The 12,697-nt window shown below is 42.5% G+C and overlaps 1 protein-coding gene across 3 annotated transcripts in view; it reads left to right on the top strand.

Moving 5' to 3' along the window:
- Esr2 (estrogen receptor 2) overlaps nt 1-12,697 on the top strand; it is a 58,731-nt gene that overhangs the window by 39,410 nt on the left and 6,624 nt on the right. For 2 of the 3 annotated variants that reach the window (XM_028789877.1, XM_028789896.1), the window contains exon 7: nt 6,005-6,138. The exons of the other annotated variant lie outside the window; for it this stretch is intronic. In XM_028789877.1, the coding sequence (XP_028645710.1) occupies nt 6,005-6,138 (134 nt within the window). The remainder of the gene's footprint in view (nt 1-6,004; nt 6,139-12,697) is intronic. 3 annotated transcript variants of the gene reach the window in all.

Here is a 12,697-nt window from a genome sequence, read left to right as displayed (position 1 = left end):
CAGAACAGAACAGAACAGAACAGAACAGAACAGAACAGAACAGAACAAAACAAAACAAAAACAACACAGCCCTAGATCCTACTCAGTTTCTACCCACTTCGGAAACACACGCCTACTGTCACCTCAAGATTGTCAGTCAAACCAAAAGGCCAAATACCTAGCCCGGCCATTGTCATACACACACACACACACATGCACACACATACACACATAAGCACACACACACATAATTCTTCTACATCATCTGTTGTACCCATTGGTGCATACTGGGGTTAAATTTATTTTACTTTTTGTTTTGGTTTCTAGATGGATGCCAAACCTAGTGCCTCAGTAACTGAGTCACGGTGGAGAACGTGTTGGGAGGAAATTAAACGTTCCCCTCTCTGTACGGTTCTTTAACCTCTAGAAGAATATGTAGGTGTTACTGTAAGGAATCCTGAACCTCATGAATATTATGATATATGAATATAAGACAGCTAGTAAAAGTCACAAAAAGCAGGGTGTGGTCATGTGTGTCTGCAATTTGTGCACGCATGCTGAGGCCAGAGAATCACGAGTTCAAGGCTGGCATAAACTATATAGACAAATCCGGTCTCAAAAAACAAAACAAAAAGGTTTTCTTAGAAATTATTTCAGAAGATTCATATTAGTCTTTATGACTATATGTTTGGTTCTATCACATAGCTTTAGTATAATTTCATTGATACGGAAGAAGAAGTTTTAGGAGTTACGAATGCATTTACATTAAGAAGATAGGTTTTTGGAGCACCTACTGGTGTTTATTTTATTTTTAAAATTATATGTTTTTTTTTCATTTGTGTAGGGAACTGTGCACATGCCACAGCTTGTGTGTGGAGACTGGAAGACAACCTGAGAGATTTGGTTCTCTCCTACCCTGTGGGTCCCGGGGGCAAACACAGACTTGTCAGGCTTAGTGGCTGGTAGCTTTACAGGTGGAATCATCTCACCAGCGCATGTGTGGTTTCTGTTGATAGTTTTTTTTTTGTTTTTTTGTTTTTTGTTTGTTTGTTTTTTTTCGAGACAGGGTTTCTCTGTGTGGCCCTGGCTGTCCTGGAACTCACTCTGTAGACCAGGCTAGCCTCGAACTCTCGAACTCAGAAATCCACCTGCCTCTGCCTCCCAAGTGCTGGAATTAAAGGCGTGCGCCACCACCACCCGGCCTGTTGATAGTTTTTAAATTATTATTATCAAAAAATTGTGTGTATACAGATGTTTTGCCTACATGCACTTCTGTGTACTATGTCATACCTGGTGCCTGTGGAGGCCAGAAGAGGCACCAGATTCCCTGGAACTGGAATTATAAATGGTTGTGAGATACCATGAGTGTGCTGGGAATTGAACCGGGTCCCCTGGAAGAGATGTTCTTAAAAGCCATCTCTCTAGTATATTACTGCTAGGACTGGAAGTGTAGTTCAGTGGTTAGGTGCTTGCCTAGTGTGCATGAGGCTTTGGAATTTGATCCCCAGCATGGCAAAACAAAACAAAATTAAGTTAAAAACCTAATACTGTTTTTAACACCTTAACTCTGTGAAGTCTAGAATTTCATGTCTAAGATTCAGTACATGTCACATAAGAAAATCTGTTTTTAAGCTAGGTGTGGTGACACACGCCTGTAATTTCATTCTCTGGAAAGCAAAGGTCAGGAGTTCAAGGTAAGCCTTAGCTACATAGTGAGATTGAGGCCAGCCTCAACTACCTGAGATAATATCTCGAATATATGTGTGTGTGTGTGTGTGTGTGCGTGTGTGTGTGTGTGTGTGTATATATATACACATACATATATACATATACACATGTACATATACATATATAGCACATTTTAACATAATAGGTAAATTAACATAAAGAAATTGCTTATTCAAAGTTGGGGAAAGAAGTCCTGTTAAGTGAATAAATAATTTCACAGTCCTTGGAAAGTAACTGTCTTCCGGACTGTCCTATGAGAGCCCCTTCACGAGGGGTTTCCCTTGAAAACAAGCGTCAAGCACTTATTTTAGGTTTTTGTTGTTGTTGTTTTGTTTTTACTTTTGGGGCTGGGTATAAAACTGAGAGCCTCAGGCTTTCTAAGCTGACGCAGAGTTCAGCCTCACCTGAGCCATTTGTTCTTACTGAAATGTCTACAGAAAACGAAACAAAACAAAAACCTTGGATGTACTGAGAATGAGAGAAAAACCTGGTGATTTCGGCTTATTTGTAATGAGGTAGGGTTTTAGTTTTTTTGTTTTTTGTTTGTTTGTTTGTTTTTTGTTTTGTTTTGTTTTTTGGCATCCACTAGAAATACAAATTAATGTGAAGATCTGTTTTAGATCCTGAGCTTTTATTTGCTCCCAAATGTATATGTGGCTGGCAAGATGGCTCATGGGTAAAGGAGTTTTCATCAAGACTGAAGACCTTAGGGCGACCCCCTAAGACTCTCCTGGTGAAAGGAGAGAACTGACCCTTCATGCCCACACTTACACACACACACACACACACACACACACACACACACACACACGTGCAAACACACACACACACACACACGTGCAAACACACACAAGTACACACACACACACACACAAATGTAATTTAAATAAAAGTGTATGCTGAGACTTTTTGTGTCAGCATCACCAGGAAACTGTCTGCCGAGCTGTTGCTGACTGGGGAGGATGTTTAGAGCTGGCTAGGACCAGCTGTGAACACTGACAGGGCTCTTGGGACTCCTTACGGGACTGTCCTTACAGGCTGTGTTTGAATTCAGTATTGATACGCTAAACATGCTTGAAGAGCATAGGCATTTACTCCTAAATTTCAATGTACTATTTTAGCCAAGTATTTCACTTTGGTTAAATATTTATGAAGTCTTTCCCATATGCTAAGCCACAAATGGGCCCCTTATCCCTTGTCCAGTTGCCACACCTACTGGTGTGGAACCAGCAGCCAGAGATGCAGGTAGAAAATAGGCAACCCCAATATTTTGTTGTTGTATCAAACAGGATGTTTTTTTTTTAATGAAAAAGTAATCAAGTAAGTTTTTCAACCTGTAATTTCTAATTTAATCTTTATTTGGCACTAATTCAAAGCATACTTCTATAACATTCCAATCACACGTCTCTGTCTTTAACTCCAATCTCCTAACCGTGTCCTAACTTCTTATTCGTAACTCGGTTTCAGTCTCCAGTGAATGGCATGGAGCCCTCAGTCTGTAGAAGCCCTCCTCACTTCGTTCTGTGTCACTCATCCCAAAGCAGAAGGTTCTTCAGAGCCTCTTAGGAGGAGTACTCTGTATCCCTCACATATTGCCTAAAAATGTATTTACTTTCTATAGCCTGTGGTGTGTCACTGAAAATGTTTGAACTCTGCATAACGTGAACTGGTTGCCTGTCCCCACCTGCTAGAAAGAAGACAGCCAGGCCTGGTTCTTTAGGATTGATTGTTTAGACTAGAGCTTTTTCTGTAAGGTGCACCCCAATACCTGAACACCTCCATTTTGGAATATTAATTTTATTACAATGAAATGTTTTCAGTAAGGAAATAGGAGTATTCATCCTGATATTTAGGGCCTTTTCTTTGGCATGGATGGCAACTTCTGGAAAATAGGATTGATTTCAGTTGAGTTGATTTATCCTTTTGGGAAGTATGTGTGTGTGTGTGTGTGTGTGTGTGTGTGTGTGTGTACGCACGTGTGCATAGTTCCTCTTGAGTTTGAGTTTTACAGAAGAATAAAGAGTCAAGTTATTAAACCATCAGTGCACAGTTGGGTATGTTGAACCACACCTATACTAGTTCTGGGAAGGCAAAGACAAGTTTGAAGCTAGCCTGGGCTACATAGTTAGACTTTGTCTGAAATAAAGCAAAATAAGGAAAACATCAGTGCTAGAGTTAGTATCTACTCATCATCTTTGGTGGTTTTTTAAAGAGCAGCTTCTCTGGGTACCACACATCTCGAAGCTCAACACTACAGTTTCAAGTAATGATCTTTCAGCAGGCAGAGGGGCATGATGACTTGGCTTGAGGGACATCTAGTGCACAGGTATTTCCTCCCCACTTGCTGGATTCAGGGCTCTGCCATCCTTCCAGGAACTTAGTGCTGAGGAGAAGGGCTAGAGGGGAGGTGTGAAGATGGGGTGTATGGTGTAGCAGGGTTTGTGCAGAATTTGGCATTCTGCCCAGGGCTCTGATTCTCCGAGATGTTTTGTTGTTGTTGTTGTTGTTGTTGTTGTTGTTGTTTTAACCTGTGAGTGATTTCTGAGGTCACTTTACAGTTTCAGGAAGATGCCACTGTTTTCAGAAGTTCCCATTTCTATCAGGCAAAGTGAGCAGATGCTTGTGGTTGTATGTGTGTGTGTGAGGTGGGGTATGTGAATGTAAGTGTATATATGTGTGAATGTATGTGTATGTATATCTATATGTATGTATCTATGTGTGTGTATCTATATGTTTAGTATGTGAGTGCAGGAGTGTGTATTTGTGTATATATATATATATATATATATATATATATATATATATGTGTGTGTGTATGTGTATGTATGTGTATATGTATATATGTATATGTGTGTGCACATATGTGTGCATGTGTGTGTGTGTGTGGCCCCTGAATGCTGTGGAATATAGTATCCTGATGAGCTGCAGTCACAGCTAAGCACCTAATAGCCAGGATTGGTGGTATGTGGTGGTGTCAGGTCATATGACTTCTGCAGAGGTTCTCTCCTGAAAGCCCACAGGCCTTAGAAGTGACTTGGTTTGGGTGAGAGGAGACAGTGAGCAGTCAGGTTTCTTGTTTTGTGTTTGGTTGTTGTTTTACTTCAACCTCCCTTTGTAGTCTCATAAAAGATTCAAAGAAGACCCCACAGGTCCACACTGCTGCTGTGGTGCCTGTCACTGTGTGCTGCAGGCTTTCAGGAGCTGGGTGGATGTGTGGTGAAATCATCTGATTGTTAGTCAAGGGCCTCCAGGACTCTGCCATGGAAGAGAACAGTTTTTGAGAGCAGTGATGTCAAATAATGTGTGTCTTAGCTGGTGTGAGGAGAAACCAGTGCTTGCCAGTTCATATATGATAATTTATTTCAAAGGTAGATATAACAGTTCATTCCTATAAGGCACACTTAAAAGGTTTGCCTAAAACTTTTGTTTAAAATAAAGAAAAGCTTTCAGGCTGGATGGCATGACATACATCTGTAATTTCAGCATTTCAGAGGTAGAAGTAGGAAGACCAGAAGATGAAGGCTGACCTAGGCTACATAGCAGGACTCTGTCTCAACAAACCAAACCAAAAGAGACAAACCAAAAACAAACAAAGCTAAACAAACAAAAAATCTACGTTGGCAAGTCAAAGTAGGAAAATTGTCACCTGTCCCCATGACTGTCTGCTTTCCCTGACTAACCCACCCTCAACTGTAATTTCTTGGTGTGGCAAATTTGCTTTCTTCAAATGCTACTTAAATGACTCTCAACTCCTAGACCAGTTTCTAAATTCATCCCTACGTGTGATAATATGAAGGTTTGTTTTTCTTGAAATACTTGGTTCTGGCAGTCTCTCTCATCAGCGTTTCGTGATGGGAGTGTGGGATCACCCTTTGTAATAAGCTCAGTCATTTTCTGTGAGCCTGTTTGACACGATGGTTTGTATATAACCATAGAAGGGGCAATTTCTTCAAGAAATCCTTATGTAGTGAGGTAGAAGGAACCATGTAGCTCCACTGCATACTTCTGCCTGAAAAAAACAGTTTAAGAATTTTTAGATGTCCCATTTTTAATCCCCCCTCCTCTTCAGTGCTAAGGATTTAACCCACAGCCTTATGAATGCTAGGCAAGCGTTTATCACTGAGCCTGCACCCAAGCGTACCTTGTTTTCTCTATATGGACATAGTGCTAGTGACTTCCTATGGCTAAGTGGCCTTTCAGTATAGTCAGAGGACGTACAAGATGGAACTTGAGATGAAGGCTCTTGATGGCTGCCTAGTGCTATTCATTCCTTCAATTCCCAAATGAACTCTTGCAGGGATGAGGGGAAGTGCGTAGAAGGGATTCTGGAGATCTTTGACATGCTCCTGGCAACGACGGCAAGGTTCCGCGAGTTAAAACTCCAGCACAAAGAGTACCTCTGTGTGAAGGCCATGATCCTCCTCAACTCCAGTGAGTAACCACAATGCCGCGCCGTGCTTTGCTGGGGAGAAAGGCTGTCCAACTGGTGTGGTGGTGAACAGGACTGACTTCTGTTTCATTTAAAAACCAGAAAATGATCTCCCTTTGACTTCTCCGTTTTACATGGGGTTAGACTGTAGTTAACTTTTGCAAACTTGAGCATACGTTATTCATTGGATGAACTTCTAACAGTGGATTTGAAAGTGGCCTTGGCCACATGCTGAGAAAGAAAAGACTGACCTGGAGGTGGTGGCGGACGCCTTTAATCATAGCACTTGGGAGGCAGAGGCAGACAGATTTCTGTGAGTTCAAGGCCAGCCTGGTCTACATAGTGAGTTCCAGGACAGCCTGGGCTACAACAGAGAAACTGTCTCACTGGTGTGGGCAGAGGCCAGGGGTGAACGGGTAGGGGGAGAGTTTAAAGACAAGCAAACGGTACAATATTTACCATCGAGACTTTCTTCATACCAGACATCTTACATGATTCCCACGCACCCGCTGCATTTAATACTTCAGTTTCCACGTTCACACATCCATTCATTTGTTCAGTGACAACACTTAGGTTACAGTCACATTGCTTACAGCATCAGCTGAGACAGAAAGCAAGGGCACCGTTGGGAGATGCACAGATCTGCAGAATGGAGGGGTGGAGATGCGGGAGAGACCGCAGGAGGGAAAAGCACCGGAGTCTTCAGAGAACGATTGCCTGTTTGGGGAACTGGGTAGTCACAGAAAGGTGGTCACAGGCAATTCTGGAGGCATGTCTGAGTGTAAAAGTGTAGTGTGGAAAGGCCACACCCACTTCCATGGGGAGGCGGGATGACAAAAATGGAGGGGAGACTGAGGCAAAGGTGTCCCTAAGGAATAGGAGCCCAAACAGACTTGGTGTGACAGGAACAAGGGGAGGGACTTGGCCTCAGAGATGAGTGGTGAGGACTGTGTCTGAGCTAAGTGGATGTTTTGGCTCTCCTGGATTTTCTAATATAAACAATATCTGGTGATTGTGAATAAAGCTTAGAAGAAAACCATTCAAGGAAGATAAGAACACTCAACAGGAACACCGCTCCTCATGATGGCCACCATGACCTTGTTACTGTTCCTCCCAACTCCTCTCTCTTTCCCTCCCCTTCTCTCCAATATCCATCGATTATTGATTCTAATACCAAAATCGATGGATGCCATTGTCTTCTTATATAAAATGGAGTTGTATCCACCTATATACCCCATGTGTAGCTTCTTATATACTTGACATCATCCCCGGGTTCCTTATGACAGCTAACTCAATGTGCTTGCTACATAGATGGCTGTTATACTGCATTTAGAAAATGGTGACAGATGTGCAAACGTAGGGCTTTTTAAAGCATCATGATTTTTTGAAACCAGTGATCAAACCCAGAGCTGCTTCGCCCATGCTTGGTAAGTGAGCTGACACTCTCAGTTATCCCCTTGGCCCCAATTTGGTATAATAACAGAAAATTACTATGGAAAGTGCAAAATACGAGTCCTGGCTTATGTTGGCACATTTGACAGATTCTTAAGTTACTCCGTCTGTAGTTGTAAGAGCCCCCAAGTGCTTGCACTTAGATTTTGTAGTCTCCCCGTGGACTGGAAGGGAACATCCATAGAGTAGCTCTGGGGAGGACATAGGTGGCTGTCAGACAGTGGTGGGCTCGAGAGTGGAAAGGGAGTTAGGCTGTGAAGGAGAAGAGTGAGGAGCACTGAAGGCAGAATCTGAAGGACCAGAGATCCTTAAGACAACCTTTGGGTGCATCCTAGTAGGGTAACCTCCTGACCTTACCTGCCTAACAAGGCATCTCCCTGACCCAACACCCTCCTCCATTTTGCTGCTATTCACCTTTTACAAAATAGTGACAGAGCGCTATGTCCATCATGATTAAGGTTATGCAGGAACTGTCTGTCAGGCCTTTCTTTCTTTTCTTGTTTTCTTTTTTCTTTTGGCTTCTCAAGACAGAGTTTCTCTGCGTAGCCCTGGCTATCCATCCTGGGACTCATTCTATATACCAGGCTAGTCTCGAACTCAGAGATCCTTCCTGCCTTTGATATCCTTCTGCCTCTGCCTCCTGAGTGCTAGGATTAAAGGTTTGAGCCACTACCTGGCCAGCCAGGCATTTCTAACCTGCCTGTTGGTGATATCCCCCCATGTGTGCTTCCACCTCTGTCTCTTTATTGAACAAAGGGAGATTTGCTTCAAAAGTACATTCCCAGCTCATCAGTGGAGGTCGCCAAATGTCAGACTTGTTATTCTTCCAGGAGGAATTTAGAACCCTTTCAGAGCTAACTGCTTCCCGGAAGGCGGTTTGTTTGCTGTTAAAACACCATTCTGTTGGGAAACCTTGTAATATCCTGGACATTGGATAGAGCTCTGAGAAAGCTGTTGCCATAGTAATGGGACAACTTAAGCCCAGGACTACAGGTTACCAAATAAAACATAGGAGCAAGCCCAGATTATCTACATCTGTGTAGATGGGCAAGACAGAAGCTTTACCCTTCTTCCTATAAAGGTGCCATTGTAGAAGGTGAGGAAGGCCTTGGGATGAAATTGCCATTTGGGGGCAGAAAAATCATTCAAATTTAAGGTAAATCCGAATTTTTGAAAGCTTTTATAGAAATCTCATTGCTTACTTGGCAGTTGTAGTGAATTCATTCTGTTTGACACTGATGTGGGGAAATTGGGATTTGGTTTCTTATAGAAAAGTGCTCCTGTTGGAACAGGGGGCTGCTATGCTAGCCCTGAAGGGTTTACAAGAACACCCCCATTTTTTCTGGATTATTGGCAGTATTAATTTGAAAACAAAACAAAAACCAAAGCAAGGACTAACTTAGTGGACATTTGCTTGTCTCCTCGGCTAAAACAGAATCTGAGCAGCCAGGGCTGAGGGATTTGTCTGGGGAGCGCTTGAGAGGAAAGGGCTGCACGTAGCCCCGCTGGTCTGCAGGTGGCACTCTTTAAGGCTCCGGCTGAGCGCTAAATTGCTCGCTCATGTTTCAAGGTGAGGGAGGGAAATGATCTCTGAAGTTCACACAGGCTGAGAAACACCTCAGATTCTAACCACTCTGTTGGAAAACCTTGTAATATAATAATAGCCATAGTTAGCCCGGGACTCCAGGCTAGTAAATCAAACATAGAAGCAAGCCCAGATTATCAAAATATCATGAAATCTTTTAACTACAGTCTAGCACATAGTTCAAGACTATTGGAAGAATTCTCACCTGCTTATGGTCAAAGCCTATAATTCAGTCTTCTGTACTCCAAGGAAGCCAGGGACCCAGGGATGCAGATCAGTTGGAAGAGCGCTAGCCTAGCATGCATAAAACCACGATTTTGACCACCCACACCCACACCACTCAGAAGCAAGGGGGGAAAAAAGCAATGGTAACAAAAACAAAACACATAATGCTAGCCAGAGTCTAAAGGTAAATTTCACAATACTCAAAATGACTAACTGAAAATTAGTACATGAAGAAGAAAATATGGTGTCCAGTAGGAGAAAAGCCACTCAGTTGGAACGATGACAAAGTAAAATGGATGAAAGAGAGCGTAGAAAGTCATTAAAACACTTGCTGCATTTCATCGGGCAAGGCAGGTCTCAGAAAGTCTGAATCGGCCCCAGCGGACTTCGAGATGTGCAAACTGTCTCAGAAGGTGAGTTAGTGGATTCACAAACAGCAATTTTGAAATGACCAGCAGCCGAGTGAGGCAACTTCACTTACTCAGAAATCACACAGAAGAAAATTTGTGAAGAAACACAGGTGAAAATGTTCTAGACTTACTGAAAACTGTAAATAGTTTCCAAGAAGCCCTGCTCAAGAACCATGTGGATAGCCACAGCAAGGACGGGTCTTCATCAAGTTGCTTAAAGCCAGCAGGAAAGAGAGAAACCATTCTTCTTTCTTTTCCTTGCTATGTACTTCAAGCTGTCCTCAAGTTCCTGATCCCCCCTGCCTCAGGTTCCTGAGCAGTGTCTGGCTGTATTGCCCAGACTGGCTCAAGCCATCTGTGTGTACCAGTGTTTGCAGTAACTGGGAATATTCAGACACATACCACCATACCCAGAGCAGGAAAATGGTAAAGAGCAGCTGGGGGAGGGGAGGGGACAGCTATGCATACAAAGGAACAAAGGGGAAGACAATGGCATATTTCTGTTTTGAAATCCGAGTCAAGAGACAGAGAAACAGGGGCTGGAGAGGGGGATGAACCACTGTGAGAGCCTGCTGCTTTTGCAGAGGGCTTCTGTTTGGTTCCCAGGATCCACATGGAGCTACTTGGAGACACCTCTGACTCCAGCTCAGAGGATCTGAAACCCTCTTTTGGCCTCCACAGGCCTTCATGTGTGCATACATGCATAGATGCACAATATTTTTAAATCTTAAAAAAAGTCATAAGTAGCATCTTTAGAAACAATGTTACTCTAGAATTCTTTATACTTTTAGAACCAAAGGTAAAATAAAAGTATTTCCAGACACAGAAAACTGAAAATTTTCAGTACTAGCAGGACCATAGTATACAAAATACGAATGGTGGGCTTGGCGAGCAGGCTCAGCAGTTGGTGAGGACCCTGTGCTGTTCTTGCTGAGGACCCAGGTACAGTTGCCAATAGTCAAGTCGGGGAGCTCACAACTGGCTGAACCTCCAGCTTCTGGGAGCTGATGCTTTCTTCTGGCTTCAGAGGGCACATGCACATATGCCCCCCCCACCATGGTAGAAAATAATAATAAATGTAAATCTTAAAAGAAATAGTAATAGATACTCTTCAAAAAGTAAAAAAAAAAACAAATCTACCAAAAAAGCATGGAAACAGATCTACACAAAGAGCATCTCTAAAGGGGAGTCAGCTGAGTGGACATTTGTTTTCTTACTGTCTACTCTTATGCATCTGCATCTCAAAGGTAATCTAGTGCCCAAAACCAGAAACCAGCCAACTAAACAAAAACCCCAAAGAACTGAGGGTTTTTTAGGAGTAAAATATATAGCAAGTGTACCAGTGTCAGCATGGTGTGGTAGCCGAGTCGTGGTTTGTCAAAGTGATGTTTTAGATAACTACAGGTTTCTATGTCACGTGTCCCTACTAATGGGACATTATCTGTCTATACTAGACACAAGCAGTATCATCCAGCTAAATTTCAACTCGGTTCGTGGTGCATGTCAGTGATTTCTAAATATTAAGGATGGCAGAATGAACAAACTGTAGGGCTTTTGGCCTCTGCTGTGGGTGTACACTCAAGCAGTGTGGACTCTAATTCTTGATAGGCTTAAGTGGAAGAGATACACTGTCCTCTCTATCGGGAGGTGTTGGAGGGAATGTATGTAATTCTAACTTGAGTCTCTTCTGCTATCTGTCTAGGGCGTGTGTAAGAAAAGCTGGAATGTTCAGCCTCTTAAAATGCAGAGACAAGAAACTATACACTTAACAATCTGTTAGAATGTTAATATTTCATAAATTAAAAGCTATCATGCCAGGCAGTGGCACATACCTTTGATGCCAGCACTCATGAGGCAGAGGCAGGCAGATTTTTGAGTTCAAGGCCAGTCTGGTCTTCTGAGTCTTCTGAGTGAGTTCAGGGCTGCACAGAGAAACCCTGTCTCAAAAAACAAACAAGCAAAAAAACAAAGAAATAAAGAAAAAAAAAACCACGTGAGCATTAGGACTAACAACCTATGTCAAATAAGGTGACAACTTTGTCACTTATGAATCTGAAACTGTACCCACCTTATTGGAGAACTAGGGTCGAACTCTAGGAAAGAGAATGGAATAAGCCTGTAGATAATTACCATTGTTCTTTTTAAACAGCTTAAAGTTGGGACAGGGAGCTGGATATGGTGGCGCTTGCCAGCACTGGGAGACAACAGCTGGAAGGTCAGGAGGTCAAGGTCCTCCTTGGCTCCAGAGCAAGTTTGGGGTCAGGCTGGATTACACAGACATTGTCTCAAACAAACAACCACAAGCGAATACATTAGCAACAAATCTATTTATTTAAACAATTTTAAGGTTTTGAAAGAACAAAACATTTTATTAGTTGAAATAATTATAAGAGTAAACCCCGGGGCGTTCTATTTTGCTTTAGAGCAGCAAACATATTTCCCTTTACTCTTAAAAGCCAGGAAAAAAAATAACATTATAGGATTTTTAAATACAATACTCCAGACTTTCTGAGTTACTTCCCTCCAGCTGAGCAAAGCTTGGCTCTGCCTTCATCTTTGAAGATGTAGGTTACCACGAATCTTGGCAGTTTTGCTTCCAGAACGCCAGATGAGCTAGAGAGAGGAACGCACAACTATTTCTGGAAAGAGCAGGGTTGGTTGTGTCCTTGAATTACTTTCTGTGGTTTACATGGACATTGTGCCAAGAGCCCCTCCCTCCTCTTCCCTGTTTACTAGATCTCTTTAGTTTTATGAAAAGTAATTTAGGTTTGTTTTTAACAATGAGTCATAGTGTTTCTATTTTTAGGGGCAGAGGAGATTTTTTTTTCTTCCTCTGTATCTGATTGACAGGGCTACAGTCTTGTCCTTTGACCCCTGTTGAAGGCCTGC

The sequence above is a fragment of the Grammomys surdaster genome, unplaced genomic scaffold (assembly GCF_004785775.1).
Source record: "Grammomys surdaster isolate TR1022 unplaced genomic scaffold, NIH_TR_1.0 127, whole genome shotgun sequence".
Lineage (NCBI taxonomy): Eukaryota > Metazoa > Chordata > Mammalia > Rodentia > Muridae > Grammomys > Grammomys surdaster.
Note: the sequence above shows the minus strand (reverse complement) of the source record. Positions and strands in the feature narration are given on the sequence as shown.